General features: G+C 42.5%; 3 protein-coding genes across 11 annotated transcripts; all 3 read left to right on the top strand.

The window, feature by feature from the left end:
* Positions 1 to 1,458: 1,458 nt before the first annotated feature.
* On the top strand, positions 1,459 to 6,903 carry srsf7a (serine and arginine rich splicing factor 7a). Of its 6 annotated transcripts, none has more exons than XM_018742797.2 (8): positions 1,459 to 1,534; positions 2,475 to 2,693; positions 2,780 to 2,962; positions 3,072 to 3,158; positions 3,240 to 3,278; positions 3,422 to 3,466; positions 3,958 to 4,080; positions 4,636 to 6,903. In XM_018742797.2, the coding sequence occupies exons 2-8, from the start codon at positions 2,482 to 2,484 to the stop codon at positions 4,652 to 4,654; spliced, it is 708 nt and encodes a 235-aa protein (XP_018598313.1). In that variant the 5' UTR covers positions 1,459 to 1,534; positions 2,475 to 2,481; the 3' UTR covers positions 4,655 to 6,903. The 6 variants fall into 6 exon arrangements, with proteins under 6 accessions (XP_018598313.1, XP_018598311.1, XP_018598315.1 ...); XM_018742795.2 differs by having other exon boundaries at positions 6,174 to 6,903; XM_018742799.2 differs by having other exon boundaries at positions 3,240 to 3,242; positions 6,174 to 6,903.
* Positions 6,904 to 7,616: 713 nt separating this feature from the next.
* On the top strand, positions 7,617 to 17,050 carry LOC108928726 (heterogeneous nuclear ribonucleoprotein L-like). Of its 4 annotated transcripts, none has more exons than XM_018742791.2 (14): positions 7,617 to 7,777; positions 8,585 to 8,703; positions 8,879 to 9,116; positions 9,319 to 9,404; positions 9,533 to 9,629; positions 9,718 to 9,790; positions 14,188 to 14,223; positions 14,691 to 14,759; positions 15,113 to 15,405; positions 15,486 to 15,607; positions 15,777 to 15,978; positions 16,057 to 16,114; positions 16,436 to 16,543; positions 16,664 to 17,050. In XM_018742791.2, exons 1-14 carry the CDS (start codon positions 7,688 to 7,690, stop codon positions 16,720 to 16,722), a joined length of 1,650 nt encoding a protein of 549 aa, XP_018598307.1. In that variant the 5' UTR covers positions 7,617 to 7,687; the 3' UTR covers positions 16,723 to 17,050. The 4 variants fall into 4 exon arrangements, with proteins under 4 accessions (XP_018598307.1, XP_018598309.1, XP_018598310.1 ...); XM_018742793.2 differs by having other exon boundaries at positions 16,448 to 16,543; XM_018742794.2 differs by lacking the exon at positions 14,188 to 14,223.
* A 675-nt stretch (positions 17,051 to 17,725) lies between these two features.
* On the top strand, positions 17,726 to 27,209 carry ech1 (enoyl CoA hydratase 1, peroxisomal). The gene is made up of 10 exons (XM_018742919.2): positions 17,726 to 17,945; positions 19,299 to 19,467; positions 19,938 to 20,026; positions 20,130 to 20,254; positions 20,698 to 20,746; positions 20,925 to 20,989; positions 22,282 to 22,352; positions 22,674 to 22,745; positions 22,842 to 22,992; positions 25,717 to 27,209. Exons 1-10 carry the CDS (start codon positions 17,912 to 17,914, stop codon positions 25,819 to 25,821), a joined length of 930 nt encoding a protein of 309 aa, XP_018598435.2. The 5' UTR covers positions 17,726 to 17,911; the 3' UTR covers positions 25,822 to 27,209.
* The last annotated feature ends 14 nt before the right edge of the window (positions 27,210 to 27,223 follow it).

Consider the following 27,223-nt stretch of genomic DNA (forward strand, 5'->3'; position numbering starts at 1 on the left):
ATTAAAGAAACAATCAAAAAAAAGAATGGAAAAAACTAAGAGTTACAATAAACAGTTTTCAAGACATTTAAAACACAGAACACTAATAGATCACCCTGACATTTTTTTTTATTTGAACACCAAAATAAATACACACACACGACATTTTAAGCAAACATGTACACAACTATAATTACAATCTTTTGGCAGCTGATGGGGTGACTGGTAGGATAGTGGTTAGAGCTGTTGCCTTTCACCCTAAAGGTCACTGGTTTACATCCCCCCTACAGGTGTGATGCCCTTGAGCAAGGTGCCTACTCTCAATTGCTTGAGTAAAATGGCTCACCCCTCTAAATGGGTAAATACTTAGCTTAATGTTATAAGTTACTTGGGGAGAGTCACTTATTTTCTGAGAGAAAATCAAGTGAGTAATGTAAAATTTTCTGGTGTGAACCTAAAAATGTACTCAAAATACCTGAAAGTAACCATGAATTTTACAGATAAAGATATTTTTACTTATGTATATTACCAAGACTTCCTATTGTAAGGTAGGAAAGCCCTTTGACAATAAGCGTCGAAAACAAAGGTAAACTAACTGCTGGAGATCCCATATTTCTGAAGGAATTCAGAGTAACAGAATAATTTGCCCTTGTTATAGAGTGACTATCTCACAAGTACAATATTGTTGTCATACCATGTTTTAAAAAATAATGTTTTACATGTAATATTGTTTCAGATTGTGTGTGGTGAGGAGTATTTATAAATGCTTCCAAAATATCAAGACCTTTTTTATGTAAATTGTAAAGTTTAACTGGAACCTCGTTCACATCAACATGCACTTTAATTTAAAAGAAATGTTATACCACCCACTTGTTCAAATACAAGATTGGGAACGATATTCCTAATTTCATTTATAATCAAAATAATTTTCAACCCAATTATTTATTTTTAATTAATGCCACAATTTTAAGTATTAAAATCAAATACAATAAGGCCTCCCTTTTCTACATGGTTACAATACATCACGAGAGAGTTTTTTAGTGGTCTGTTTCTCTATGAAGTTGAACATTTGTATCAAATTCCGCGGTATTAATAGACATTTCTGTTTTAGAATAGTCTGCCATAAGGGAGACTCCTAAGTAATCATAGATTTAGCTTGCTTTGGAGTTTGTCAGTAATATGGGCGGAAGTTCAATTTAATACGTCCCATCTGGTCTTTATTTGTTTTATTCTGACAAAGCAACGCAATATCACACACCAAGCCGAGTGGAAGTTTCCAGGCTGAATCCACTTCCCCACTACTATCCCTCCACCGCTCAGCGTCCAGTACCTCAGGACGTCAGGACGTTACGACGTCACTGGCGGAGCTCCCGCTCTTTTGAAGAACCGGAAAGGGGCTGTGCGGATTCCTCAGACCCTGCGGGGAAACTCATGGCGAAACCCCTCCCCCTTTGGCCCCCGCCGGAAGTTGGTATAAACCACGCATGCGCAATAGACCTTAGGGTCACTTTCGGTTCAGTGAGGCTGAGGGCCGCTGGAAATTGCGGGGAAGTAGGTGAGTAGCCTGGCTTTGTTATTTGTGAGGTGTTTTTATACCTCCTAAACAACATGTGCGTTATACGCCCTATAGAGTACTCAGAGGATTTACCTGTGGGCATTTTGTAAAGGTAGCAACGCGAGGTGTTTTGTCTAAGGAGGATTGTGAGATTCAGTAGCGGTGCACCGTGCTGGCGCCGAGGACGACGCCATTGTTGGTGAAACCGCTGGCGCCGTGTCTTCGGCCTGCAATCTCTCAGAACCCGGCAAAGGAAAAAGCGCCGACAGAGAGACAACAGCACATTTCCAAACACATCAGTCATCACGTGGCGAACATGTTGATGTATGATCAAGTGAGGTTTACGTAGCGATATGTGTTTTTTTTGGTACTGTCTCTAGCACTGATGCGGGCCTTGTGCCTCCCTCGTGTTTACGCGCCATCTCTGTAGGTTCTCGGTTAGCATTAGCACTGACTGACTAAACTTACTGATGTACATGTTGCTACACGAAAACTTTAGGAAAGTGATGCTAATTCCGCTGTTTTATGTATTTATATCAGTTCTTTTGAAATCTATGAGCAATTGCTGTAAAAATGTGTTGCTTAGTGAACAGAACACTGAAATGTTTTCAGAATTAATTTTTTCCTCTCTTAGCGTTGTTTTTCCTATTTGTTATTTCATTCTTTGGATCATCAATTCTTAGCAGGTTGCAGTGTTTCCTTTGGAAAATTATGAACTGAACTGTACTAGTAGTGACTTAAATACATGGACTTGGACCTTGGCGCACAGCATTTGTCTGCTGCTGGTTGGTCTACTAGCGTTTGAGAGAAATAAAGCTCTTGTGACTTGTGTAAATGATTCACTCTGTCTTTACTAAATAAAGTTGTTAGACCTATCCTATGTGTTGCTGGAGCTGCATGTGCCTTACTAATGCCTAATTCACACATCCTCTCGCTGCAGGTTGAAGATGTCATACTATTCATCATCCCGCAGCATAGATTGCAAGGTCTATGTTGGAGACCTTGGCAACGGTGCTGCCAAGGGGGAGCTAGAGCGGGCCTTCAGTTATTACGGCCCTTTGCGCAGCGTCTGGGTGGCAAGAAATCCACCAGGCTTTGCCTTTGTCGAGTATGAAGATGCACGAGATGCAGAGGATGCAGTGAAAGGAATGGATGGCAAGTAAGTAAATTTTTTAAATAACTTGCAGTTTGATGTTTACGGCTTGGTTTCCCTGTTGGCTGAGTATTTATTTTCTCTTTAATCAGAGTGCTCTGCGGGACCCGAGTCCGAGTAGAGATGTCTACTGGCTTGTCACGGAAAACACGATATGGGCGGCCAAGCCGTCGACACTTTGACCCAAATGATCGTTGCTACCAGTGTGGAGATCGGGGCCACTATGCATATGATTGCTATCGCTTCAGCAAGAGAGGAGGAAGCCGGCGAAGCAGGTTCTGTTATTCTCTACTTTCTGAGACTTTTTGTTCTTGCCCATGGGAGATTGTCTCATTTCCATCGTTTTTGCTCGTGTAGTAATTACGCTGCTCTCTTTCCTTGTAGGTCTCGCTCACGATCCCGGTCGCGGTCACGGTCCCGTTCCAGGTCTCGGGGGCGTCGTCATCGCTCTCGTAGCCGCAGCAATGATCGGTAAGACCATTAACCCAGTCACATTTTTTCTTTAAAGTCATTTCTCGTTTCTTCCTTTGCTGATTAATCTGTTCATTCCAGCAGGTACCGCTCCCCATCCTATTCCAGGCATAGGAGTAGGTAATGTCCCATAATGAAACACCAGTTTGCAAAATGTAGTTGTAAGAGTTGTATTTTAATTGTACTGTATAGGAGAGATGAACGTACCTTTTATTTGGAATCAGTGCAGTGCCATTGCATGTTTGTTGTGGTCTCTCTTCTAGATCTGGTTCTCCTGCTCGATCCAAGTCCAGAACTCCAGTGAGGAGGTAGATCTAAAATTTCTTAACTGTGTATTTCATAGCTGAGCTTCTTTAAAAAATGTGTTCTACATGTTTATGCATTACTGTATACTGTAACTTTTCCCAGTTAAGCATTTAATGAGAAGTAGAGCAGGTGTGTGTGTATATATAGCTTGTATTTTTACATTTGCATTTTTTTGTTGGGTATGGTTTTATATCTCTTTCGATAGTTTTTTTTTTTTTGCTGTAAAAGTGTTTCCTTAATTATATTTGTCAGCTGAAAAGACCATAATTCTTAAAGTGTTGTAGATGGAAAGAGGAAGTGGTGGCAAGGATAACTGCTTACTGCACAAATTAAGAGGTGGTGTCCTCAAGTTATAGATTGACATTATCATGTGACTGAAGTACTCCTTCAAATGCTGATACTATCATCTGAAACTTGACTTTGCACAGATAGTCACAAACACCAGAAAGGTAATGGTTATGTATAATTTAATAATTCCTTCCTCCCTTCCCAGTCGTTCCAGGTCTCGATCTCGTTCCCGCTCCCGTTCCCGTTCAGCTTCCCGACCCAGGGGGCGTTCAGTTTCCCGTTCCCGCTCTCGCTCCAGGTCCCGTTCACCCAGTCCTAAAAAGGACAGGTAAGTTTGTCCATGATTCCAGTGCAGGCTATCTTACCTTTGTGTAAATGGAATAATAACTTTTCCCCATTTAGTAGAATCTGTAGCGCTCCAGTGAAAGTGTATTATGTATATTTGTTTTCGCAGGAATGTATTTCAGTTCTGTATGTAATGAGCATGTATTTTCAAAGTTCCATCCACAGGGTTTAGTTTTTTTTTTTTTTTTTTTTGCTAGCTAGGAAAAAATACTTATGCAAAACTTTAAATATCCTTTAATTCATGCTTTTGGTAACTGATAGGCAGGTAGTTGTATGTCAGTGCTTAGAGTAGTTGTTGGTCAACGTTGGGTGCCCTGGAAAACCAGCTTCCACCTGGAGTCTGCAGATGTCTAAGAATGCACTGTGCTGTTAACAGGACAGCAGACTGTCAGAGGAGCTGGATGGGTGAGCTGGTCTTGGGAATGCAGCATAGTCAGCTGTTAGTGCAGACACCAGGCAAAGAAAGATTCCACATCCCTTTACTTTCTTTTTCTTTTATTTTCAAACCACCTGATTTTAATGTTCTTTTCTCTTGGAGGTCACCCATCCAAGAATGACCTGGCCAGACCTTGCTTAGCTTCAGAGACGTGCACAAAGCTGATGCAATCAGACTCCAAGAGGCGATGTTTGTATGAAGGCTGGAGGGGCTTTTTTTCCCTTCTTCATCCCTCAGATCCAGCCTCATTTGATTAGCTTCAGAGAGAAAGCAAAAACCAAAAGAAAATTTTGACACTATCAGACTCCACTGATGAATGGCTGCAGGCTTTTGTAGATGGGGGAGTCGACCGGCGCAAGCACTGACCAGGTTCATCCTTGCTGTTTTAACTTCCGAGAGGGGGAAAAAAGCTGACCAGAGATCAGTCTCCGCTGCAGGGGTTAAAGAGGTCGCCCGGCGCACTTTCCAACAAGACACTTCCTGCGCGTGCAAACCATTGTTCTACATCCCCTACCTGACCCTTGCATTCTCCATCGGAATGCTGCTCTGAGATCAGTTGTTAATATCCCCGCCCCCTTCAAAGCTCCAGCCTCTTGCTTAGCTTCTGAGTGAGAGGTGGAGGAGAGCTGACGAGAGATCAGACTTCAAGACCTCCAGTGTGTCTTCAAGTTCTCGCGTCCGTCACGTCTCTGTTCATGTTGTTTCTGCCACTGTCTCCAAAGGTAACGAACAAACCAGAGTCAATGTGTTTTTGTTGAGAACCCAGCCCTTTACTGATTGTAATTCTTCAAAAGCTCTTTAACACTCAAGAATTCGTTATGCCACCATTCCTGTTTGATTTGTTTTTATGTAGCTTTGTTTTGTGGGTATGAGTATAGTCCAGTGATTATTCTATTTGAATGGGGACATGGGAGGGTAATGGGTCAGTTGTATGGCTGACTAAGTTTTATACCTCTTTGCTCTCGGTGGTTATGGTCTCGTTTTGCCGTTAATACTCTTGGAGGCTGTATGTTGTAAGCTGTTCTTAATCATATCTTGTCTTGAAATTGATTTGTAGTGTTGAATTTGTTGGGCTTCCTCTCTTGGGTTCTGAATCAGTGTCTGGAGCTGTCCAATCCCAGAAGTGTGTGCTCTCCAAATGCCAGGTCTGCAGGCTTCATAGGACTAAAGGCTTGTTGGAGGCAGTCAGAATTCTTTTTCTTTTTTTCTTTTTTTCCCTCCAACTTTTGAGGTGTGTTTGGGGTGGGCATTGAATTATGTTGCACTTCTCAGAAACCTTAGCTTACCTTGCACTTAGCTTCTTCTACTTAGTGATACAGGGCATTTATCACACCACAGATGGCTTGTGACACTTGTGCACTCTCTGGGGTTCGCTCTTGTATTGTGAAGCTTTAAGTTTATGCATGTACCTTTTAAAAGGGCTTGCCAGTCCCGCCTCCATGTTCAGACGTGTGTCTTGTTTTGTCCTGGAATCCTTTACATAATATGTATTTATTTCTGTGATTTGGAATAGGCTGTTGTAGTTGGACTTGGTGGGACATGTATGAGGCAAGGTCAGCTGATCTGAGTTTTGTGGTGAGAAAGGCTGTGAATGTTTTTTCTGCTGCAATCATGTGAACACCTCTTTCTCTCTGTTTCAGCCGCTCCAGGTCTCCCAGCCAGAAAAAGAGCCCCACTCCTGCTGCAGACTGACCGGAGAGGATGCCCCTACACCACACACTCATCCTCATGCAAACACAAACATGCACCCTTTTCATCCCTTTAATCTTTTCCCTTCAAGATTTTTTTTTTTTTTTTTTTTTTTTTTTTTTTAAGGTTCCAGATTTAAGATGAACTGTTTTGAATTTTGCAGTACTCAGCCTTCCATCTGACACAGCACATTCCAGAATTGCTTGGTCTGACTGCCTGATTTTACTTTTTTTTAAATTTTTTTTTTCTCCCCCCTCTCCAGATATAGTACTGAATATTTAATTTTTGATCTATGATGTACTGGGTAGATAAATTTAAAACTGGGAATAGGCCTTTTCGTACATTTGAGTTTTTCAGAAGGACTTTGTGCTGTTAAGTTCTATGACTGAGTGGACATTAAAAGTGTACATGAGCTGTTAATTTTTTTAAAGCAAATTTCTGTATTTTATGATTTGCTTCCCGAGGTAATTTTTTAAAATAAACATGTATACACACCAAAGTTCATTCACGATGTACCTTCTTTTCCACTATGTTCACATGGCCTGCATTCTATAGGTGACTTTGGAGTTAAGGTTTATGTTTATATTTGCAAAATAACATCTGTGGGGGGGGTGTGACTCGCTATCACTTATGGAACATTTTATGAATGTTTTTACAGGTATATCTGGAATGTTTGAATGGCAACTGTTTTTCCAAGGGCCGTTTCCTTGTGTAGTTTTCATACAAATAAATGCTTTGTGTATAGACATTCTTCCAAATTGTAGCCTTTAAGTTTTGTGGCTCCTACTGAGAAACTAGTTTGTATGAAATTAATCACAGCTGACATCCTGTATAAAGAAGTACGCTAGTCTGTCTGAAAGACGAGCTTCATAGTTAGAGAATTTTTACCAAAAAACGCTAAATTTGACGTCCACGACAAGATGGAACGCGTTTCTAACCTTTGCGCATTGAAATGACCGTTACTGAGCTGGTAACGAACAATTTTTCAACAGGTTTTACGAATATAGCTAACAGATATTTTTCCAAGGTTTTTTTGAAAAATGAATCATGCTTTATCAATTTCCATTATTTGGTTAATGTAATTAAATCACGTAAAATGTTAACTAAGCATATTTTCGTAACATTTTACGTGCTTCGATGGGTCAGGAACGCAACTCATAGCAACGTTGATTGCATCATCCAATTGTTTTATTTCGTGGGCGTTATATTCAAAGGCCCTCTATTATTTACTGGCTAGTTAAACTGATTGGCAGTCTGTTTTATCGAATCGTTAAAAAGATTCCGGAGATACTCCTTTCCCATTGGCTTACAGTTTACCTTGCGAATGACTGACATTCAAATGTAGCCAATAGACGGCCACAGCGCTGCTCCGTTGAGTGCGTGTCTAGGCATTCTTTTTCCTTCGCCTTTTCCGTCCATTTCATTTCGCCGTCATCGCTACAGAGGCTTTTTTAACTGAGACAACATGGCTGCACAAGCGAGTCGTTATTATAACGAGGGCGGCAGGGCGACGAAACGACAGAAAACGGAGAATAACGACGGTGGGATGGCTACGGTAATCGGGATTTTGTTTTTCGGTTGTTTTGTGGGGGGATTATAGGGTATATTCGAGGACGACTGAAAATTGTTCTCAACGGTTGAGTCTTTTTTTTGTCCTCGAGTCGATGCGTGATCCGCTTTGTCCACGTAATGTCCCAACTGAGAGGCTCGCACTACATCACATATAAGCTGAGTGTTGTTTTTAAGTTAATTGTATTAAACTGCTTGCATTTTTTAAACTGTATATATTTTTTATTTGAAAAAAATGCCGAAGTCAGCAAATGAATGACCGGGAAGTAGGCCGCCGCGGCCGTGTCGTGATGACTGCTGTAACCTGTATTCCCGATATAAAAACACGTATAACGGCCAAAAGGACGAATTGTATAATTGCCGAAATGTCGCAACTAAAGTGTAAAGTAAAACTACATATCACCCGATAACGTTTGAACAAGCCATAATAATATTATTATATTATTTCTGCGGCGTGGCTCGTCTCGCTAATCATCATGTCGTGGTCCTTTTTAGATTTATTTATTTATTTAACCGAATTTCCGCCGTGTTCCTTATGTATCTATTATTCCCACCCACGCTACGATCTTTGTTGTCTGAAATGCTTATATATATTTCTGAACATTCATGTGTTGCTGTTTTCTCTGGTTGCAGTCATTTCCCGCTTAAAAAGGTTGTTCACGTAACGAACGAAGCAGCTCGCGCGCTTTTATTCCGTTGACCGTTTTTGTGCGATTCGGTGCTATTTAAATCGTAGAAATTAATGACCTGGTGTAGTGATGCCGTGTGTGTGTCCGTCCGTCCGTCCATCCAGGAGGGTTATGAAGACCCCCACAAGACCCTGCCCTCACCCGTGGTGCACGTGCGGGGCCTGGTGGATGGAGTCATGGAGGCTGACCTGGTGGAGGCGCTGCAGGAGTTTGGGCCAATCAGGTACGAGAGGGCTTCCGCTGTCTGTCCTTCCCAGTACCGTTGGTGCGCTTCTTGAGGCACCGAGGTTTCCGCGTCCAAGTGGCTGCAGCAGTTCTCTCCTCCGTCCCAGTGATTTTTTTTTTCTTTCTTTTTTTTTTTTTTTGAAAATGTGTTTATTTATTTATTTATTTTTAAGCTATGTGGTTGTGATGCCAAAGAAACGGCAGGCCCTGGTGGAGTACGAAGACATGAATGGCTCCTGCAATGCTGTGACCTACGCAGCAGAAAACCAGATCTATATTGCTGGGCACCCTGCGTTTGTCAACTATTCGACTAGTCAGAAAATTTCCCGGCCTGGAGACCCAGATGACTCCCGTAGCGTCAACAATGTGCTCCTTCTCACAATCATGAACCCCATTTACCCCATTACTACGGTAATTTGGCTACATCCTCTTGGAATTTTCCTTCTCTTAATCCTCTTTGCATACAACTGTGACTGTCAGTACACACTCAGTTGCCCTAAAGTGATGTAAGTTCAGTTCTGGATGGCAGCACCTTTTTTATTTGTTTGTTCTTTGGAAATAAGTGATTGTGTTTTCAGTAAAAACAGCATAGTAATATTTTCTTTGTCTGCAGGATGTTCTGTACACTATATGTAACAACTGCGGACCTGTCCAAAGGATCGTCATCTTCAGAAAGAATGGTGTGCAGGCCATGGTGGAATATCCTTTGTTGCTGAAACCAGTTTTCACTCTTCATTTTATGCAATGCGTACTGCAACAACCAGAGGAAGTGCTGTCATATCAGTTTCCGATTCAAGGTCGTCGCTACTTTTCCTTGACTCCCACACATTTGACTCCGTGCAGAGTGCTCAGAGGGCCAAGGCCTCCCTCAATGGGGCAGACATATACTCTGGTTGTTGTACTTTGAAGATTGAGTATGCCAAGGTAAGTGACCTTTAAAGCTTTTGTCATCCTTTTTGTACGACTGGTAACAGGAGATAAACTAAGATCTATTTTGACTCTTTCCTTTCAGCCAACGCGTCTCAATGTGTTCAAGAATGACCAGGACACCTGGGACTACACCAACCCCAATCTGAGTGGCCAAGGTAATGCATAAAGCCCATCTGCCTTACCTATCTCTACTCAGCACCCTTACTGCCACTGTGAGGGGAGGGGTTGGGGGGGTGGATGAAGACGACCTTCTTGAGTAATGTCACTGACGCTGGGGGTGCTGGGTATTCCAGTTTGGGGTTCCCAGCCTTCTATGCTCACTAGATTAGAGGCCCCTCCCCTTCCTTCTTGATTGAACAAGCTTTCTGAATATTACTTTGAAGAGAGATGCAGGTCAGGGGTGCAGGTGGCCTTTTAAGCAGTTGTCAGTGGCCTTATGTCGGAAGTGTCGCGGTGTGTGGTCCTGTCCTGTCCTAACGCCACACTGCAGCTCTCTCCGCGCAGACACATGGCAGGGGTGCTAGGAGCAACGTTGGGGCAGCTGGCTTGGGCTCACTCAGGCTGGTGCTCACATAGACTGTTGTGGCACCTGTGGGTTGAGCATATAGTTATTTTGACACCAGATTGACTATTTTTGCAGACTCGTATATTTACTTGGTTATGTCCTATATTCACCCATTCAGTATTTGCACAGCTTATGAGTTTTCACCCAAACTGGTTTGTCTGTTCAGACTGACCAGTGTATGTGATGGTTATAGGCAAACCTTACTATGCACCTTCTGTAGGTGTGGAGAACCACCATTTACCATCTGTATTTTGGTAGCACTTGCACATGGGAGAGCTTGATCTTGGTGGTCTGAGATGTGATACAGGATTGGACTAGGTTACTCTTGTTTTCATTTGACAGTTAATTTTTTTTTTTTTTTTTTTTTTTTTTAAACAGTAAGAACAGACTAAGGAAGGTCACTTGGTGTTGCTTTCAGACTAGAGAACTTATTCATTCTCATCCTTACAGAGGCCTCTAAGTGTGCATATTGTTCTTTGCAGTTTTTAATGTTGCAGAATATTACAGACAATGCATTGTTTAGTCTCCCCCCTTCCCATTTTTATGCCAGAAAATTGTCATGAAGTGTTATAGCCTGTTTAAACTAGAAGGAAACATCACTTCTCTGCTCCTTTTTTCTTTGAAAAGACACTTGCTGTTGAAAGAAATTTGCATCCCATGCCAGTAGAATTAATGCTAATATGAAAAATTATGGTATGGGTTACCTGGGTTTTAATATGCTTTTAAACCACTTCTCTGCCTGTGGAGTTGCCTGTGATTGTTTACTTGTGTGGGGGGGTTGTGAAAATGGAAATGGTTTGTTTTGGAATTTTTTTTCCCTCCCCTCCCCCTTTTTTGGGAGGGGGGGTGAGGCTTGTTTCCAGTCCTACCCTCCGCAGTCACAGCTGAAGTTGGCTGTGTCGGCCGACCTGCCAAGGGCTGTTGCTCCTCGCACCCCTGCCGCGCACATACAGGCTATCCAAAGCACTGAACCTACTGCAGAACACCAGCAACTCCGACAGAAACTCGCCGCTCGGTAACATCGGAACACTGGGGATAACAAACACTGCATACTTGCAACGGAGGCACACTGCTGCTATCAACACTACTCCAACACCATCACTACTACTACTACTGCTCCTACTTCTGCAAGGACGACATTTTCAGTTTTACAAAACAAGGAAAACGACCACTTCATCTTGTGAAAATGGGCAGGGATAGAGACACTGCAAGACTGAGAACAGACATTCCCAACATTATTCCTGCAGACATGTTTTGACTAACTGACACTCCTACTGCTACTACTACTTCTGCAACAGCACAACTTCAGAGTCATGAAGATGGCCTACCTTTGTTCTTCTTTGACACATCACATTTTCGTGGGGTCAAGTGTTGAGATATGTTGGCGATAAGCTATGCTTTTCCCTGCTCTTCACTTTTGCAACCCAAGCAGGACATGTGTCTCACCTTGCCCCAAAAGTCGCACCTCTGATTCTCCACACAGCGGTCAGGACCTCTTGACATTCGCCCTGAGATGGAAAAGAGCCCACATGCGAAAAGGGGGACACTGTGGTTCACACAGAGGGAGACCAGCCTACCCACACCAAATGAGTGAAATCTACACAAGGCACAGAGACTAAGTCAGAATTGCTCCAGGTTCCACACAGTCCATTCTCTGCTCCTCTACCACGTCCGTCTTGAGCTTGTGGAGGGGGGATTTCCCTCCTGCGCATTATGCTGTCCTCCTGCTGAACATATAAGAAAAAAAAAAAAAACATGTCATCACACCACTCAGAACCCCATCCAGCTGCTCCACAGCTGAGTTCCTAGACAAGATGTTGCTCACCACAGCACTACAGGGGGGACCACTGAGTGTCAGGGGAGAGCCACATGTGTGGCCAGTCAGATGGCAAGGAGCACCACAAAGACCAGGGGCCACTGTGCACGAAGACACCGCAGCAGACATGCCATAATACGCACAGACAAGCGTCATGCTTTCTCCAAAGGTCTACGTTAACTCCATGGACATAGGTGTTTTTTAATTTTTTTTTTTTCCCTCCCCACCTCCCTACCCCCACCTGTTTTTCAGCATCCCTCCTCTTTGTGTTGACTTTCCCCCTTTGAACATTTCCAAAGCCAAATTTCTTTTCTGAAATACAGCTCTTGTGTTCTTTTAAAATCTTGACGCCTGTGTAACGCCTCCTATGTGATGCAGGTTTGGCATTGTGTGTCTGTTGAGGACATCCATCTTTCTGAAACGGTGCAAAATGTCTGCTTTGCGGTTGAGACACGGTAAGCAGGAATTTATTATTTTTTTTAAAAGCACCACGCACCACCGTCAACGGCAAATACAAAGAAAAAAAACAAAAACAAACCTGCAAGCACCAACAGAAGAACCAAAAATATACTTATTTTGAGAGGAGAGAAGGATGCAAAGAATGGCATGAAAATGGAGTTGAAGAGAACAGAGGGGGGGTGGTGGTGCCAGAGTGTGCACAATCCCACCCCCGAACAGCATATATTCACATCTACAAACTCTGCCCCTCTTTCCTTTTATTCTGTGCTGTAAGTAACCTCAAGCTTCTGTTTAAAACATGCTACTGTGTGACCATTTATGTGAACAGACTTGTAAAATAATGCTTGGCTTTTGAGGGAGCCTTTCAGAAATGGTTACCTCACCTGTGATGCCCTCCAGGACATCCTCTAGTTGGCTTGGAATGCATTGCCTTGGTGGGTGTTTGTGTTTGGTTCATCCTTTGTTTACAGCATTGTGCAAATACTTTTTAACGGACTAGATACATTTCATGGCAATAGACCTGTATGCATCTTGCAGTTGTTCCCCCTCCCCTGTGCAAACAGTACTTCTACAAGGATTGATTTTGCCAACCTGAAAGATTCCCTCAGTTTGGCACATTTTTCTCACTTTCCTGATGCAAATAAAGTTACCCTCCCTCTCCCAGAATGGATTTTGTTTTTTTTTTGTTTGTTTTTTTTCCTCTGCATTTTGTTCTGTGCATTCTTGGCTTCCGGCTGTAGGAGGTGGATGGGTGTTTCGTGATTCTCCCCACCCAATGAAACTGCTAAATCCTTTTATTTTGTCTATTTTCTTAACACCTGTAGTTAAATTGTGGTTGTGTTTTATACGTGAGAGAGAGGCATATGTTGAATTTGTGGACAGTGTCTTGTTTCTGTGACCTATACACACACAATCTCATTTCTGTTTAATGATGTGTTAGCAGTCAGCTTCTGGTGAGGTTGATTAGCCTCCCCAGTGTCCAGGCTGTTAATTTCAACTTGTTGGAATGCATAAACATAAAAGGAAGAACTCTTAGAGAAGGACTTGCTTTTATCTACCGTTTACTAGTGCTATAGTATATTTGAGTTTTTTTTTTTTTTAAAAAAAAGGGGGAGGCATACTTTAATTTTGTTCAAAGGCTTGCAGCCTCAGCCCTTCTGCTTATTTGTAGAAAAGGACCTTCTATATTAGTGAATGTAAATATTTAAATTTTAAAGATTGATATTCTTGTTAGTGCCTTATGTACAGCACCAGCTATTGGTAGTGTAGCAAAAATTGGGATTGGCTGTTTTTGGAAGCTGTGATGTGCTGCAGCTACATTGAAGAATTCCTTTTCCGTTTATCATCAGACCATTTTAAAGTACAAGGGCTCCGGCCAGCCTCTGCCCCCATGTTTTAGGATTCTCTAGATTCAATACAGAGCTTCGATTTGTAGCAAAGTTAATACATCCTTCATAGCTCTAGAGCTGTAGTTTGGTAACCATTGCTACTTCTGTGTCAGTTACATTTAAAAGTTTATAAATTTTTGTTGATAGTTCAGTGATTTGTAGTAGGTCGATGTATAGGGGACTCACTTTTTCTTCTTTTTTTTTTTTTTTTTTTTTTTTTTTATTATAAAAAAAAAAGTGTAAATTGTCGCCTTTTAGTAACTTTGTGTTGGAACTGGCCCAAGGTACTGTAACTGTTTGACATGTGTATGTGTACCTGTACAGATGCGGACGGAGATGACAGTGGAAGCAATGCACAAGGTGTGCGTGCGTGTGTGTGAGAGCATCTATTTTATTTTTAAACAAATTAACTCACTTCCTTTTCCACTGCTAAATGCATTTCATGCACTAGTGGCAAGGGGTCAGGTTTTTTTCTTTTAAATTTATTCCCCCTCCTTTTGCCGGACTGCCTTTTTTCCCCCCCACCTGTTCATTGTGTAATGGTAATGGTGAATAGGACTTGCATTGGAGTGCACAGGTGGTCTATCAACCTTTAAATTGAATAGCATCCTTTGTAATCACATTGATCGGTCAGTTAAGTCTCTCTAGGGTATAGACTGTTTCAAGACCCATATCTGGGGATATGGCCCACTTGCGTGTGTTTGTACTGTACAGTGCCTGAATTGGCATTTACTGCTGTGCACTGGCAATCTTATTCTGTCGCTGCTTTGCAATTTACCTGTCGCCCTCTCTCCTTTCCTTCTCTGCCCCCCTTTCTTGCCTCTCAGATCTGAATGCCAATCCCAACAAGCGCCAGAGACAGCCGGCTCTGCTGGGAGACCACCCTCCAGAGTACGGTAAGGCTCTCGGGGCACAGATCCTTAAGGCAGAAACCATCCTCTTCTATCTGTCTTGGCTCTAGTGGCGGCTGCACATGGCGGGTGGGCAGACAGGCGGGTGTGTGAGGGTTATTGTCATGTGGGATGGGATGTAGTGGTGACACAAGTACTTGTACAGTGGCAGCAAGGAGGTGCTGTGTACCTGTCACTCAAACTTTTTTTTTTTTTTTTTTTTTTTTTTGTATAGCATGTGGATATAATGCTGCAATGTCTCTTGGTGAATCTCATAACTAAGAATGTTTCTGTTATGGTCTTATGTGCTGTCCAGTTTGCCTCTTCTAATTTTTCCAAAAAAAATTTTATTTCAACAGGAGGTCCTCAAGGTGGCTATCATGGGCACTATCATGATGAGAGCTATGGTCCACCTCCACCCCCTCACTATGAGGGCCGACGTATGGGGCCACCAATGGGGGGGCCCCGTCGAGGGGGACATAACCAGCGATATGGAGGCCCACAGTATGGACACCCTCCACCCCCACCGCCTCCAGGAGAATACAGCCCCCATGCAGACTCCCCTGTGCTGATGGTTTATGGCCTTGAGCCCTCCAAGATGAATGCAGACAGGGTTTTCAATGTGTTCTGTCTTTATGGCAATGTAGAACGGGTACGTCTAAACACTAGTGTTCTTGCTTCCAAAATTAAGGAAATTTTTACTCCAGTTGTAATACTGTAATTTTTGATTAGGTGAAGTTCATGAAGAGTAAGCCTGGAGCAGCTATGGTGGAGATGGGCGACTGCTATGCTGTGGACCGTGCCATTACTCACCTCAACAACAATTTCCTCTTTGGACAGAAACTTAATGTTTGGTGAGTATTCTGCATTTTACCAGTGTTGGTGTGTATCTTCAGTTAGCTATGCCATTTTAGAAGCACTCAACTTTGACATATGTTTAAAAAAAAAAAAAAAAAAGTGTTTTTGACATGCTGTGCTCAATTTGTAGGAACTGGAAATGCTCACTTCCTCTCCCCATTACAGTGTGTCGAAGCAGCAAGCCATTATGCCTGGTCAGTCCTATGAGCTTGAAGATGGCACCAGCAGCTTCAAGGATTTCCATGGCACCCGCAACAACCGTTTTACATCTCCAGAACAGGCTGCCAAGAACCGAATTCAGCATCCCAGCAATGTCCTGCATTTTTTCAACGCTCAGCCTGATGTCACTGTTGAAACCTTCACACAGGTCAGTTTCTTTGAAATGTAATAGAAATCATGTGTGTCTTGATTTAACTGAGGCTTTAATCGTACTATCTTGTTTCAGATTTGTGAAGAACTTGGTGTGAAGAGTCCTTCCAACATCAAACTCTTCACAGGAAAGAGTAAGGATACTTGTCTATAAATATACCAGAGTGCTTCTACTTTTTGTACTGAATTTCATTGATCAAATAAGTAGTCACTTTGTTTAGGATGCAACGCTGATTTTTATCCCTTAAAAGTAATTATTGTTCCATAAAAGCAGATTTCTTGTTTAAAGTGATTCAGAACACTAGCAAGCCGAAGCAATGGTGTTCATTTTGATTGACATACCCTAAACTTAAAACTTTCTTGCTTAGTTTTCAGTGTTTGGGATGTTTGCAACTAATGTTGCAGCCTCTACTCATGCAGTATCAATAAATTGGACTTTGTGTCTCTCGCCTCGGGTGGGGGTTCAGGTGAGCGAAGCTCATCCGGGCTGTTGGAGTGGGAGTCCATTAATGACGCCATGGAAGCCCTGGCTATGATGAACCACTACCAGATGAAGAACCCCAGTAAGTTCTACAGATGCTGTGTTTTTTTTTCTTTGAGACCCCCCCCCCCCCCCATTTTGTGCAGGGGGGTAGATCTTTTAAAAATGCATCTTTTAATGCTTTGTGCCCTTCCCTTTTCAGATGGTCCCTACCCGTACACCCTCAAGCTGTGCTTCTCCACTGCCCAGCATGCAAACTGAGCAGAAGTAGATTCCTTGAAGACTGCTTCCCAAAAAGCACCATATCACACTTTGGTCCCTCTTTTATTGTCCTTAAAAGTAGCGTGTATGTGGGTGTGTCTGTGCAGTTTTTGAGTTTTCTTTAGTTCTGGAGCTCTCTAAACCAGAAAATGACTGACACACACAAGATTGGTTTTAGTAGGGAGAGAAGAGCTTTTGTACTTTTTTGTTTTTTGGTGCCATTTTTGACATGCTGTCTTTTCAGCCCTACACCTTCTGAAAAGTCATCTTAAAGGAAGATATTTTATTTTTATTTTTTTTTTTATTTTTTTTGTTCATTCTGAAATAAAACCCATTAAATATCAGTGTGCAATGTTTAATTTTTCTTTTGGATGGGCAGATTTCAAATGCAAATGACCTGATGTACTTGCTGACCAGGGTTTGATATACATTTGCCTAGTGCGTAAATTGTAATGGAGGTAAAAACAGTATTAGAGTAAAGCTATGTATGCAGTGGCACACTGAGGAATGGATATTTCACACAGTGGGGTAAAGCTAAAAATTGTATACAACTAATTTACCACATCAACCTTGTAGGGGGTGAGCATGAGTGTGAGTATACACATGTATGACTAGTGGAATGCTCCTGTGTGTGACCACTGCAATGGTCATTCCCCATGTTGCTGGGATAGGTACTGGAGCCACGTGACCTGCATTGGACAAGTGCCTCTTGAGAACAAGCAAATGTAACTAAGGCACTGACCATAAAAATGAGGAAAATATCAAACGCTCAATTCTGAGATGTTAGCGGCGTGCACAGTGTAATTTACACGTGGCATTCACAGGCATTCATCCATTTTGCAAAAAATCAGAGTTGCACCGCATAACTTAAGAATCTGTGAGAAGAGACTCCACTGTATTTCGCCGCCGAAAATTTTCACCATTTATACGGTGCTTTGGTTCCGCGGAGGCCGAACGCAGTTTGAGCCCTCGCGGCTGCCGTAGGAGACCGAGTTCCCCCTCAGGGCAGCGCGTTGTCACCTTAAAGGTTCTGCGTCCGCCACGAGCTCCTGCAGGCGGTGAAGACGCGTAGCAACCACGCGATATCAAACGGTATCTTTCTGTTCATGTCGTAATTGGCCTCGTTCAGCTGAAACTTCCAGACCATTTGCCTTTAGCTTGACATAAATAAGAGCAATAACTCGCTTAAATGGCTCACCTTGTCAGCGCTGCCTTCGTGAGAAGTGAGTATTAATATATACATGTTATCATTATATGTTATCTTCTCTCGCAGCCAGTTGAATTGAACTGTTTTGGCTGAGTGCCTGCTGCCTGGCTGGCCGGAGAGAGTTCTGTTCTCTTGTCTTGTGTTGTTATTCGAAGGGTGCTTTGCGATGAGTACCCAAAAACAGAGTTTTTCAAGAAACTGTCCACAGTTACTGTTTTGTGGTCGTGAAACGACTGTTTGAAGTATCATCTTATCTTTCGCGCGAGAAGAGGGTGACGCGCGCGCTGGTGGTGGAGCCGCGCATTTCCACTTCCACGACTAACACAAGTCATTTGGGAAGTGAACGTAGGGCACGTTAACTTGTGTGTTCTCTCTCTGACGTGTTTTTTGGTTTTATTTTTTTAAAAGCTCACTAGAGCCCACAGCACAGTTAGCTCTCTGGCGGTGTGTCCAAGTGAAGTGGGTGAAAGGTTACAGCCCTCCGCCGGGACATCATGAGAAAACCGAGAGTGTTTTTTAAAAAAGTTTCTTTTTTGTCTTGTTACGAATTTCATCATGCATCTCTTTTTAAGGCTGTTTTAGCCAAGGCTCCTGCTCACAGTGTGTGCAGGACATGTGACGAGCCCAATGTTCTGTATGCAGTCAGTGGTGTGTGTGTGTGTGTGTGTGCGTGCGTGCGTGCGTGCGTGCGCGCGCGCGCACACACTTTGACCCATTCGCAGGAACGCGCCTGCTTGGAGGTTTCCGAAGCACTGCTGCTGCTCTCCTGCCTCTGCGTTTCCTTGGCAGCGATCGCAGCCTGGACCCTTTGGCCACAGTTATGTTGGACACTCTAAAAAAACTGTTTAAGTTCGTTGTACTGAATTTACATCGACCCACACTTCCATCACCAATACCTGCTTGCCCAAGTCAGGGTCGCCGTGGTCCGGACCTTATCCCGGCAGCACTGCACGCAAGACGGCACGCAGGGGATCGGAAGCCAGGTCATCGCGTTGTAATTACGCACATATACACACGCTTAAGGCAGTTTGGAGATGCTAATTCACCTGAAACAGCTGTCTTTGGACCACGGGAGGAAAGTGGAGCACGTGGAGGAAATTCACACGGACGTGTGAAATCCGCACAGGCTGAATTTGAATCCATTTCCGAGCCTCTCGGCATGAATTTACACGTTTAAGTGAATGTGCATGTGAAGCATATTATCAGCCTGTTGCGTTTGTAATTATAAGCTCCAACCTATTTGCAGGGCACTGAGGACCGCAGCATTTTCAGAACCCCTGATGTGAGCAGCTCATGGAGAGAGCGTAGGCGAGAGCGGCAGTTTCACGTTGGTCTTCCGTCTATTCCCACTTTTGGTGTCCCTTATCAGATAGAGGACTGTTCCTGCCAGGACTTAGAGCAGTGAGGGAGATGTCTTCTCAAGGAGGCCCTACGCCCCCATTCTCCACCCTGTCCATCAGCCACCCAGCCAGCATGATCACTCACGTGGAGCTATACCGCCCCGAGAAGCGCAATGCCATGAACCGAGCCTTTTGGAGGTAGGGCAACATCTGCTTCTCTCTGTACTGCACTCCTCTGTCTGAAACGGTCTCAGAGTGCCTGTTCATAGAGCCACATGTCTTCAGTCCCTCTTAAATAGATGTAGTAATGGAACAGCATGCGTTGTACTTCATGTAGAATCTGCCTGTTTTTTTCCTCACTCTGTAACCCACTGGAATTTTGCTATGCTAGTTATGCTAGATGTCTATGATGCATTGATGCTGCAGAACTTTCCAGCTTATCACACACTGCAGTGTATTATATAACTAATTGTCTGACAACAGGTCAGTTTTGACTTACAGGTATATGAGTCCCATACCTTATTGCAGTATATCCTTGCTCTGAGCCCCTGACTTTCCCATGATAGATGGGACTTGTAAAATATGCAACCTGGACGCAACTGCATAATTTCCAAATACAGGTCTTGGCAGCAATACCTGGAATAATAATCCTCGTCTCTTCATCTCAGTGAAATGGTGGAATGCTTCTCTCAGATCGCTGTTGACGCAGAATGTCGGGTTGTCGTCGTGTCAGGAGCAGGCAAAATCTTCACCGCAGGTAAAAAATAAAATTTTTTTTTTTTTTTTTTTTTTAAATCAGTTATAAGTCTTAATTGAAGGTATAGTTCTGGACCTCACTCCAGACCTTTCATTATGCTCAGGGATTGATCTGATGGACATGTCCAGTGATTTTATCCAGCCTGTAGGGGATGACTCTGCAAGGACTTCCTGGAATTTGCGCCGCCTCATTGCCAAGTACCAGGAAACCTTCTCCGTTATTGAAAAGGTGATTCCATGACTGTTTACGGCTGGCACTTGAGTTTATGGTGCCTATAGGCCAGAATCAACACGGGGCAGCGATGCATCAGGCACTGTCTACATAGTCCATAAGGTGATAGATTTTCTTCAGTTTTTAGATTTTACTGTTTTTTATTAAACAAGTTTTTGAATTATTTTTCCAAGATCACAATTTATTTTTAATTTTTGTAGCAAATTTTAGCAAGACTGGGTGATTGCCTAGGTTCTCCTAATTATAAAACCAGGCCCATGGCAGTGTCATTTCTGTGCTTATGTCCTGTGTCTGTATGCCACAGAAAACTCAAATTCAGCTCTGATTTGTATGTATTGAGTTGTATATTGTGTGTGAACTGTAACCCTGCACTGGCCAAGCAGTTTCTGCATAATGAATGAATGAATATGTTGATACGTGGTGTTTTTCTTGCTCTGCAGTGTCCAAAGCCTGTGGTGGTAGCAGTACATGGAGCATGTATAGGGGGAGGTGAGTATGTGCATGTAAATGAACTTTGTGTGTGTGCATGCAAGGGAGAGTGTAAACATGCAACTGATATTACAGTGTAATAGAGTTTCTGTTCTTCTTGATGCCACAAATGGCAGCAGTCCCTCTAAGTAAATTCATTGTTCACTGTGCCTTTGTCAACAAATGATTGCTGAATCAGGAGTGGACCTAATTACAGCTTGTGACATTCGTCTCTGTACACAAGACGCATGGTTCCAAGTCAAGGTAAATGTCTTTTTGGGTTGCTAATGTATACTCCACTCCATGTTAGACTAAAGGCAGTTAAACATCATGTCTGCTCAAGATACTTCAGTTCTGTTACTGAAAATGTAATGTCTCATTCTTGGCCTACACTGCATGTGGGTTTTTTTTTTTTTTTTTTTTAATCTAAAGTTTAATCTTTATAGGTCTCTGAATAAATGGGGCTATGGAAATATGCCCACATACTTTTCAAACCTCCAACCTTGCTTTAACACAAATAGGCCATATACTGTACATGCTGCAGGCAATGGCTCAGCTCATTAACCAAGCATAAAAATAAATCCCTCTGTCAATCAAACTCTGCGGTAAAATGCAGATTTAGCAAACTAAACAGTGGGTAATTGTTGTCATGAGGGGAAAAAGATAAATGGAAACCATCTCTTGTAAGAACTTGCCTAAACATTTGTAATTTATATAACGGCTGCTTCAGCCTGCCCTGGCAGGAAATGATCTTCTCTGTGATTTCAGCTTCTTGTCATCCCCACTGGAAGCTGCATGCTGTGCAAAAAATGTGTGCTTCTAACTTGCAGTATCATATGTCTCATGGCTTTGCTAACTGATTTGTTACACATAAATGTCAACAATTCATAACATTTTATTAAAAAACTATACATAGTATTTGCAAATGATAAATTCTGCAAATTTGTCTCAAATTCTACTTTATTAGCTCTCCAATGATACTAATTTATGTACCTGTTTCACGATTCACTTGTAAATCCAGAGACAGGCATCAGAAGTGCTGTTACTAGTTTATGCTAATACTGCATATCGCTATCGTGTTAAATTTGGCTAGCTGTGGACAGTCTTGCTACTTAGATTGTTGAACATTAACTATGTCTAGCTGCCATCTGAAGCTGTATATTTGTGATACACATATAATTATGAAAGGCTAAACGGTGATTTATGAAACATGAGTTTTAGTATTTTCCCTACTTAATCTTTGTTCATTGAAGAAAAGCTTTGTGCAGTTGGACTATACATTAGTCATTTTAGAGAACTTCCTGAAGTGTTTGCTTTTTAAAAACATCATCAGTTGAAAACATTCATAAGATTTTTTTACATGCCAGAATTACTTCTTAGATTGTCATTTTGAAACTAATTGTATTGAATATTTACATAAACTCTGGAATGGGTGATTTTATGTATAATTCATTTAGCCTTGTTTTGATGTATTATACACAGTTCTATAAGGATTAACCTCCATGAATTGATTGCACTTATTTATGGACGTCGTAATTGTTTTCTGTGGACTGAAGGAAGTTGACATTGGCTTAGCAGCAGATGTGGGCACTCTGCAGCGTCTACCCAGCGTTATCGGGAGCCGCAGGTAAGGACAAAGCTGCTGCCTGGTCCTGCATTTCATCCTGCTTTACACCCTTCTACACCACTTCATTGCAGCTAATTTTTTTGGCGTTTTCACCACTGCTCCTTAAATATTTTGGTGGCAATGAGGCAGCAGTTAAGGGAGGGCCGTGGTGTGCCAAGTGAGCACGTTTCACTTGCTCATATACTCTTATCAGTAATGTTACAAGACAACAGTCACAGGAATAATTAGCTCACAGTTGAGCTCTCATTGTAAGTGGTTCATTGGCTTGTGACATTCAGCACACGTCTGCTTGTCTCACTGTCTGCGGTGTGTGTGCTGCAGCCTTGTCAACGAGCTGGCCCTGACCGCCAGGAAAATGTACTCTGACGAAGCCAAAACCTGTGGACTGGTCAGGTGTGAGCGGTCTCCTCTTAGTGCTCCTCTCTTGTGTTTGAATTGGACAGTCAGTGGCACGCGCACTTGGTTTCTGAACTCTTCTCCTGTCCACAGTCGTGTATTTCCAGATAAGGAGGCGATGCTGGCTGGGGCTTTGGAGCTGGCGGGGGAGATCGCCGCCCGCAGCCCAGTTGCTGTGCAAGGCACCAAGATCAACCTCATCTATTCCAGGGACCACAGTGTTGCAGACAGCCTTGACTACATGGTGAGACTCTGATGCTGTCTTCAGCACTTCCCTTTTTTTCTTCTCCCAGCCCAAGTGAAGAAGTGGTTCTGTTAAAGAATCTGTCAGAGATGAACTTGTTGCCCCCACCCTTGCCCATAATGTGTCATGCATACCCTTCTCTATCAAAACAATGGCTCTCTTTACACACAATGTGACGTGGCGCTAAAGAAACTGCCTTCAGGTGCCTAATAGGCCTGCAACAGTTAGGTCCAACCCGAACCCATCCCCCCCATGAGGAGCAATTAGTATTCTGCCACTTCAGAATTCCCAGGTACGGCATTGCCTAGACTTGAACTGTTTGTGCAACATCCTCATATTTCTTTGTTTCAGATGAATTTTGGCTTATGCCAGTAAGCATGTCCCTCTTTGACAGCTCTCTACATGTTAGATGTTTATAATAAAGTGATTGTAGGGTTTTGTCACAAATGAGGCCCTGCAGCTGCACTTCTGAGAAAGAAAATATGATTAACCTGAATTGCTTCAGTCAGTGTCAAATACTGTAACTTGAAAAAGTAAAATATGGTTGACACTGAATGGTGTGTTGCTGCAGGTGAAGGTGACTTTGAGGCAAATGTGTGACAGAATGATGTTGTTTGTGTCTGGATACATATGGATACCTGTGTGCACCAGTGTATCATTTTGCCCGCTGAGATCAGTAGAGGTGTTACAGTGCTCCCACATTTGACTTTGCGAATCTGTGCACACTTCACTATTCAACCGAGAATTTAAGAAGCAAATGGGGGGGGCACTGAAATGTTGGCCTTTAACTTTTTTTTTTTTTTTTTACTTACATGCTTATCAGAAACGTAATGAAGACTAATGTGACCACAGTGACACTTATTCAGGTTCTTAATTTTAAAAATCTGCTGTTTTAAACACAGTGGGCGCAGTGGTGCAGTGGGTTGGACCGGGTCCTGCTCTCTGGTAGGTCTGGGGTTCGAGCCCCGCTTGGGGTGCCTTGCGACGGACTGGTGTCCTGTCCTGGGTGTGTCCCCTCCCCCCCCAGCCTTACAACCTGTGTTGCCGGGTTAGGCTCCGGCTCCCCGCGACGCGATATGGGACAAGCGGTTCAGACGGTGTGTGTGTGTGTGTGTGTGTGTGTGTGTGTGTTTCAAACACATTTTTTTAGTGGTAAATGTTCAGTAAATTTTGGTTTTAAAATGTGTAGTGTATGTATATATTTGACTGAAACATGTATGTATGATAGCCATCTTGGGATTCTCATGACACTAAGAGCCAAATGTTATTCTCTACATTCAAGTAGATACTTTCATTCAGTTTTTTTTTGAAAACACCCAGATTTAAAAGTATTGGTAAGAATTGCTATAAGTTGCCAGAAACAAATCAGAATTAATTGCTTTTAATTTAAACAGGAACCATTAAAATGTGATAATGAATCCAAAATTTACCCATCTGAATCATCTGCATAAAATAAAAGTACCTGAGATAAATCTCACTCAAACTTCAAGTTGAAAATTTTGATATGTACACGTGCCCGTAATTATAGGGTAAGTATCTTGATGAGCAGAATTTCTGTATGAAAATCGCATTCCTGGTAATCCAGTTTGAAGGGCCACACTCTATATTAAGGATATATTAGGGATAACTGGTAGTGTAGTGGTTAGAGCTACTGCATTTGGATCCAAAGGTTGCAGGTTTGATTCCCACCGCCAGCTGTATTAGCTTTAAGTAAGGTACTTACCCCAAATTGCTCCAGTAAAATTACCCAGCCATATAAATAGATAAGTTGTAAGTACCTTAACATTGTATGTTGATTTGGAGAAAAGTGTCAGGTAAACGTATATGAAACATGACTGTATCACCAAGTGAGGTATGTCCACTGGGTGGTGCTGTTCTGAGGCTGGTGACAGAACCGGAGCTGTGAACTGCACAACTTTTTAGTGTTAATCTCATGGTTAAATAACAGTCATACTTTTTTCTCCAGGGCAATCTGCTGTGCTTTTAGAGGACAAGAGCTGTATAGAACATTCCAGGGAATCTGAAATGATGTTCCGTTTCACATTTTCTTATGTGAAAGTGAAAATTGTTCACTTAATATCATAAGTAATGTTCCAATGAAAATTCTACCCTACACTAGTAACAGGTCTTTAATTCTATTCTCATTCCAGATAATGGGAATGTAACTTTTTAAAATAAATTAATTTCTTGTCTAATGTGAGCAATTTTGACCACAAATTGAGAATTATCCTATATTGTTACAATCTTTATAGATACTTGTCTGAGTTAAATTATAGTAATGGACAAGGTGGCTCTTGTTCAAAGAAGGGTAACTTTAGGTTATTGCTGACTGGGCCTCTTCACATTCAGGGAGGGACTCCCGTATTGGACAGTGGCATCACTTAATTCGCTGGGAGGAGTACAATGTCTGACTAGGACAGTGGATTTTCTGTCTCTGAATATTTGTGTTGTATGCTTGCAATCTTTCACCTAGACAGCCTGGTTATGCAAAACCTTAAAGGACTGTCAAGTTCCACTGTAAATAGCCTTTTCCCCCCATACTGTCTTTGCTCATGTGATATTTTATATTGGGGGACTTCCTTTAAGATGGCTAGTCCATGTTGTCATGCTGTTGTCAGCAACTCTTGTACCATGGTATCATGCCTGGAGCTTGCAGACTTTAAGCATTGTTTTAGGGTGTCTACCACTTTCTCTCCTGTGATCTTGTTTGAACCTGTGTTGTAGGCCACATGGAACATGAGCATGCTGCAGACTCAGGATGTACTGAAGTCCGCACAGGCTGCTATAGAGAAGAAAAGCCCCAAAGAAGTGCCATTCTCCAAACTCTGAGGGAGACCCAAGTTGGAAGGGCAGTAGAGGAAGAGATATTGGACATTAGTAGACCTAACTTTTCTTTTCTCTGTCCTAAAATTGTGGCTGAAGTTTCTGCATGTTTATAATTTCTTTAAAAGGTAATTTGTGGGCTGCATGTACTACGGGGTTTCAGGACACAGACTAGCCTTGGACACTGCTTGCCAAGACCTAAGAAATGACCTTAAATGAATCTAAAATGCTACAGAACAAATTCCAGTTATATAAAGGATGGAACTGTGTATCACTTTGGATTGAATGTTGGAAAAGTGAAGGGAGTTGTAATTGTGAATTTAATTGAATTGTAATCCATTTTCTAAACTGGTGGGCTACTGCAAATTATCTGTGCTTTGAAATTAATAATGATTAATTTTTGGAGTAAACCTCATGTGCACAACTTTCAGCTTCTGTGCAGGTTGCAAAAGGATGACCCAGCATTATGTGTTAAAGGTTTCACATAGGAATTCACCTCCTTGGAAATGTGACATTATAACCATACTGCCTTTTGAAATCATCAGTTAGGAATAGAGTGGAGAAAATTTTCACTTTTATGTGCAACGTTTATCAAGTAGGATTGATCAAGAGCTGTTCGGGCTCGAAAGCAAAGTAATATTTCACAGTGCATGTTGCCGTGTGTTTCGGGGAAAAGGTGTTGGACGGAGTGGATTGCGCCAGAAATTTACTCATTGAGCTTTGAGTAATTGTTTGTCACAGTTTGAGGCCCCTGTCTGTGTGTCACGTGCTGGGAGGAAAGGGCAGCCGTGTGACTTTCTAGAAACTGCACGAGTTCTGCTTAGCATAGCAAGTTGGAACAGGGTTGGAGGAGCTAGAGTGCTGTTTTTATAACATGGTGCTGTCTTTGAAGTCATACTGGAAGAAATGATGTTCCCCTCCTGTTGCTGCGCGTTTTGGGCAGCTCGGCTGTCGGACAGTACACCGGTGTTGGAGGTGAGGCGCTTAGAGGCGCTACAATTCCAAGGCCTGACTTGTGTCCTGCTGAGGGTCGCGCAGCTGCTCCGCTGCTCTCTGACAGCGCTGAGGTTCCGTGAGGATCATGTCCTCCGTCAACAGTGCAGCCCCATTCTTCTGCAGGCTCCTTCACTTCCGCAGTCATAAATATATAATAATCTCTCATTCAGTGCTGGAGTGTTTCCTGGGCCAGTACTTTCCATGATCTGCGTCTTTGATCAGTTGCTCCTTTTTCTGTATTTTAACGGGGGAAAAAAAAACTCAAGAATAAAGCATTTATCAAATGTTATTAGTAAAAAAGCCTTTCCTATTGTACAGTTTTTTTTTTTTTTTTGCATGAGCTGAGTAATCAACATGAAAAGTTTTTACTGTGCACTTTTTCATTACGCGGTTGAGTTATGAACTGTAAATC

The sequence above is a fragment of the Scleropages formosus genome, chromosome 10 (genome assembly GCF_900964775.1).
Source record: "Scleropages formosus chromosome 10, fSclFor1.1, whole genome shotgun sequence".
NCBI lineage: Eukaryota > Metazoa > Chordata > Actinopteri > Osteoglossiformes > Osteoglossidae > Scleropages > Scleropages formosus.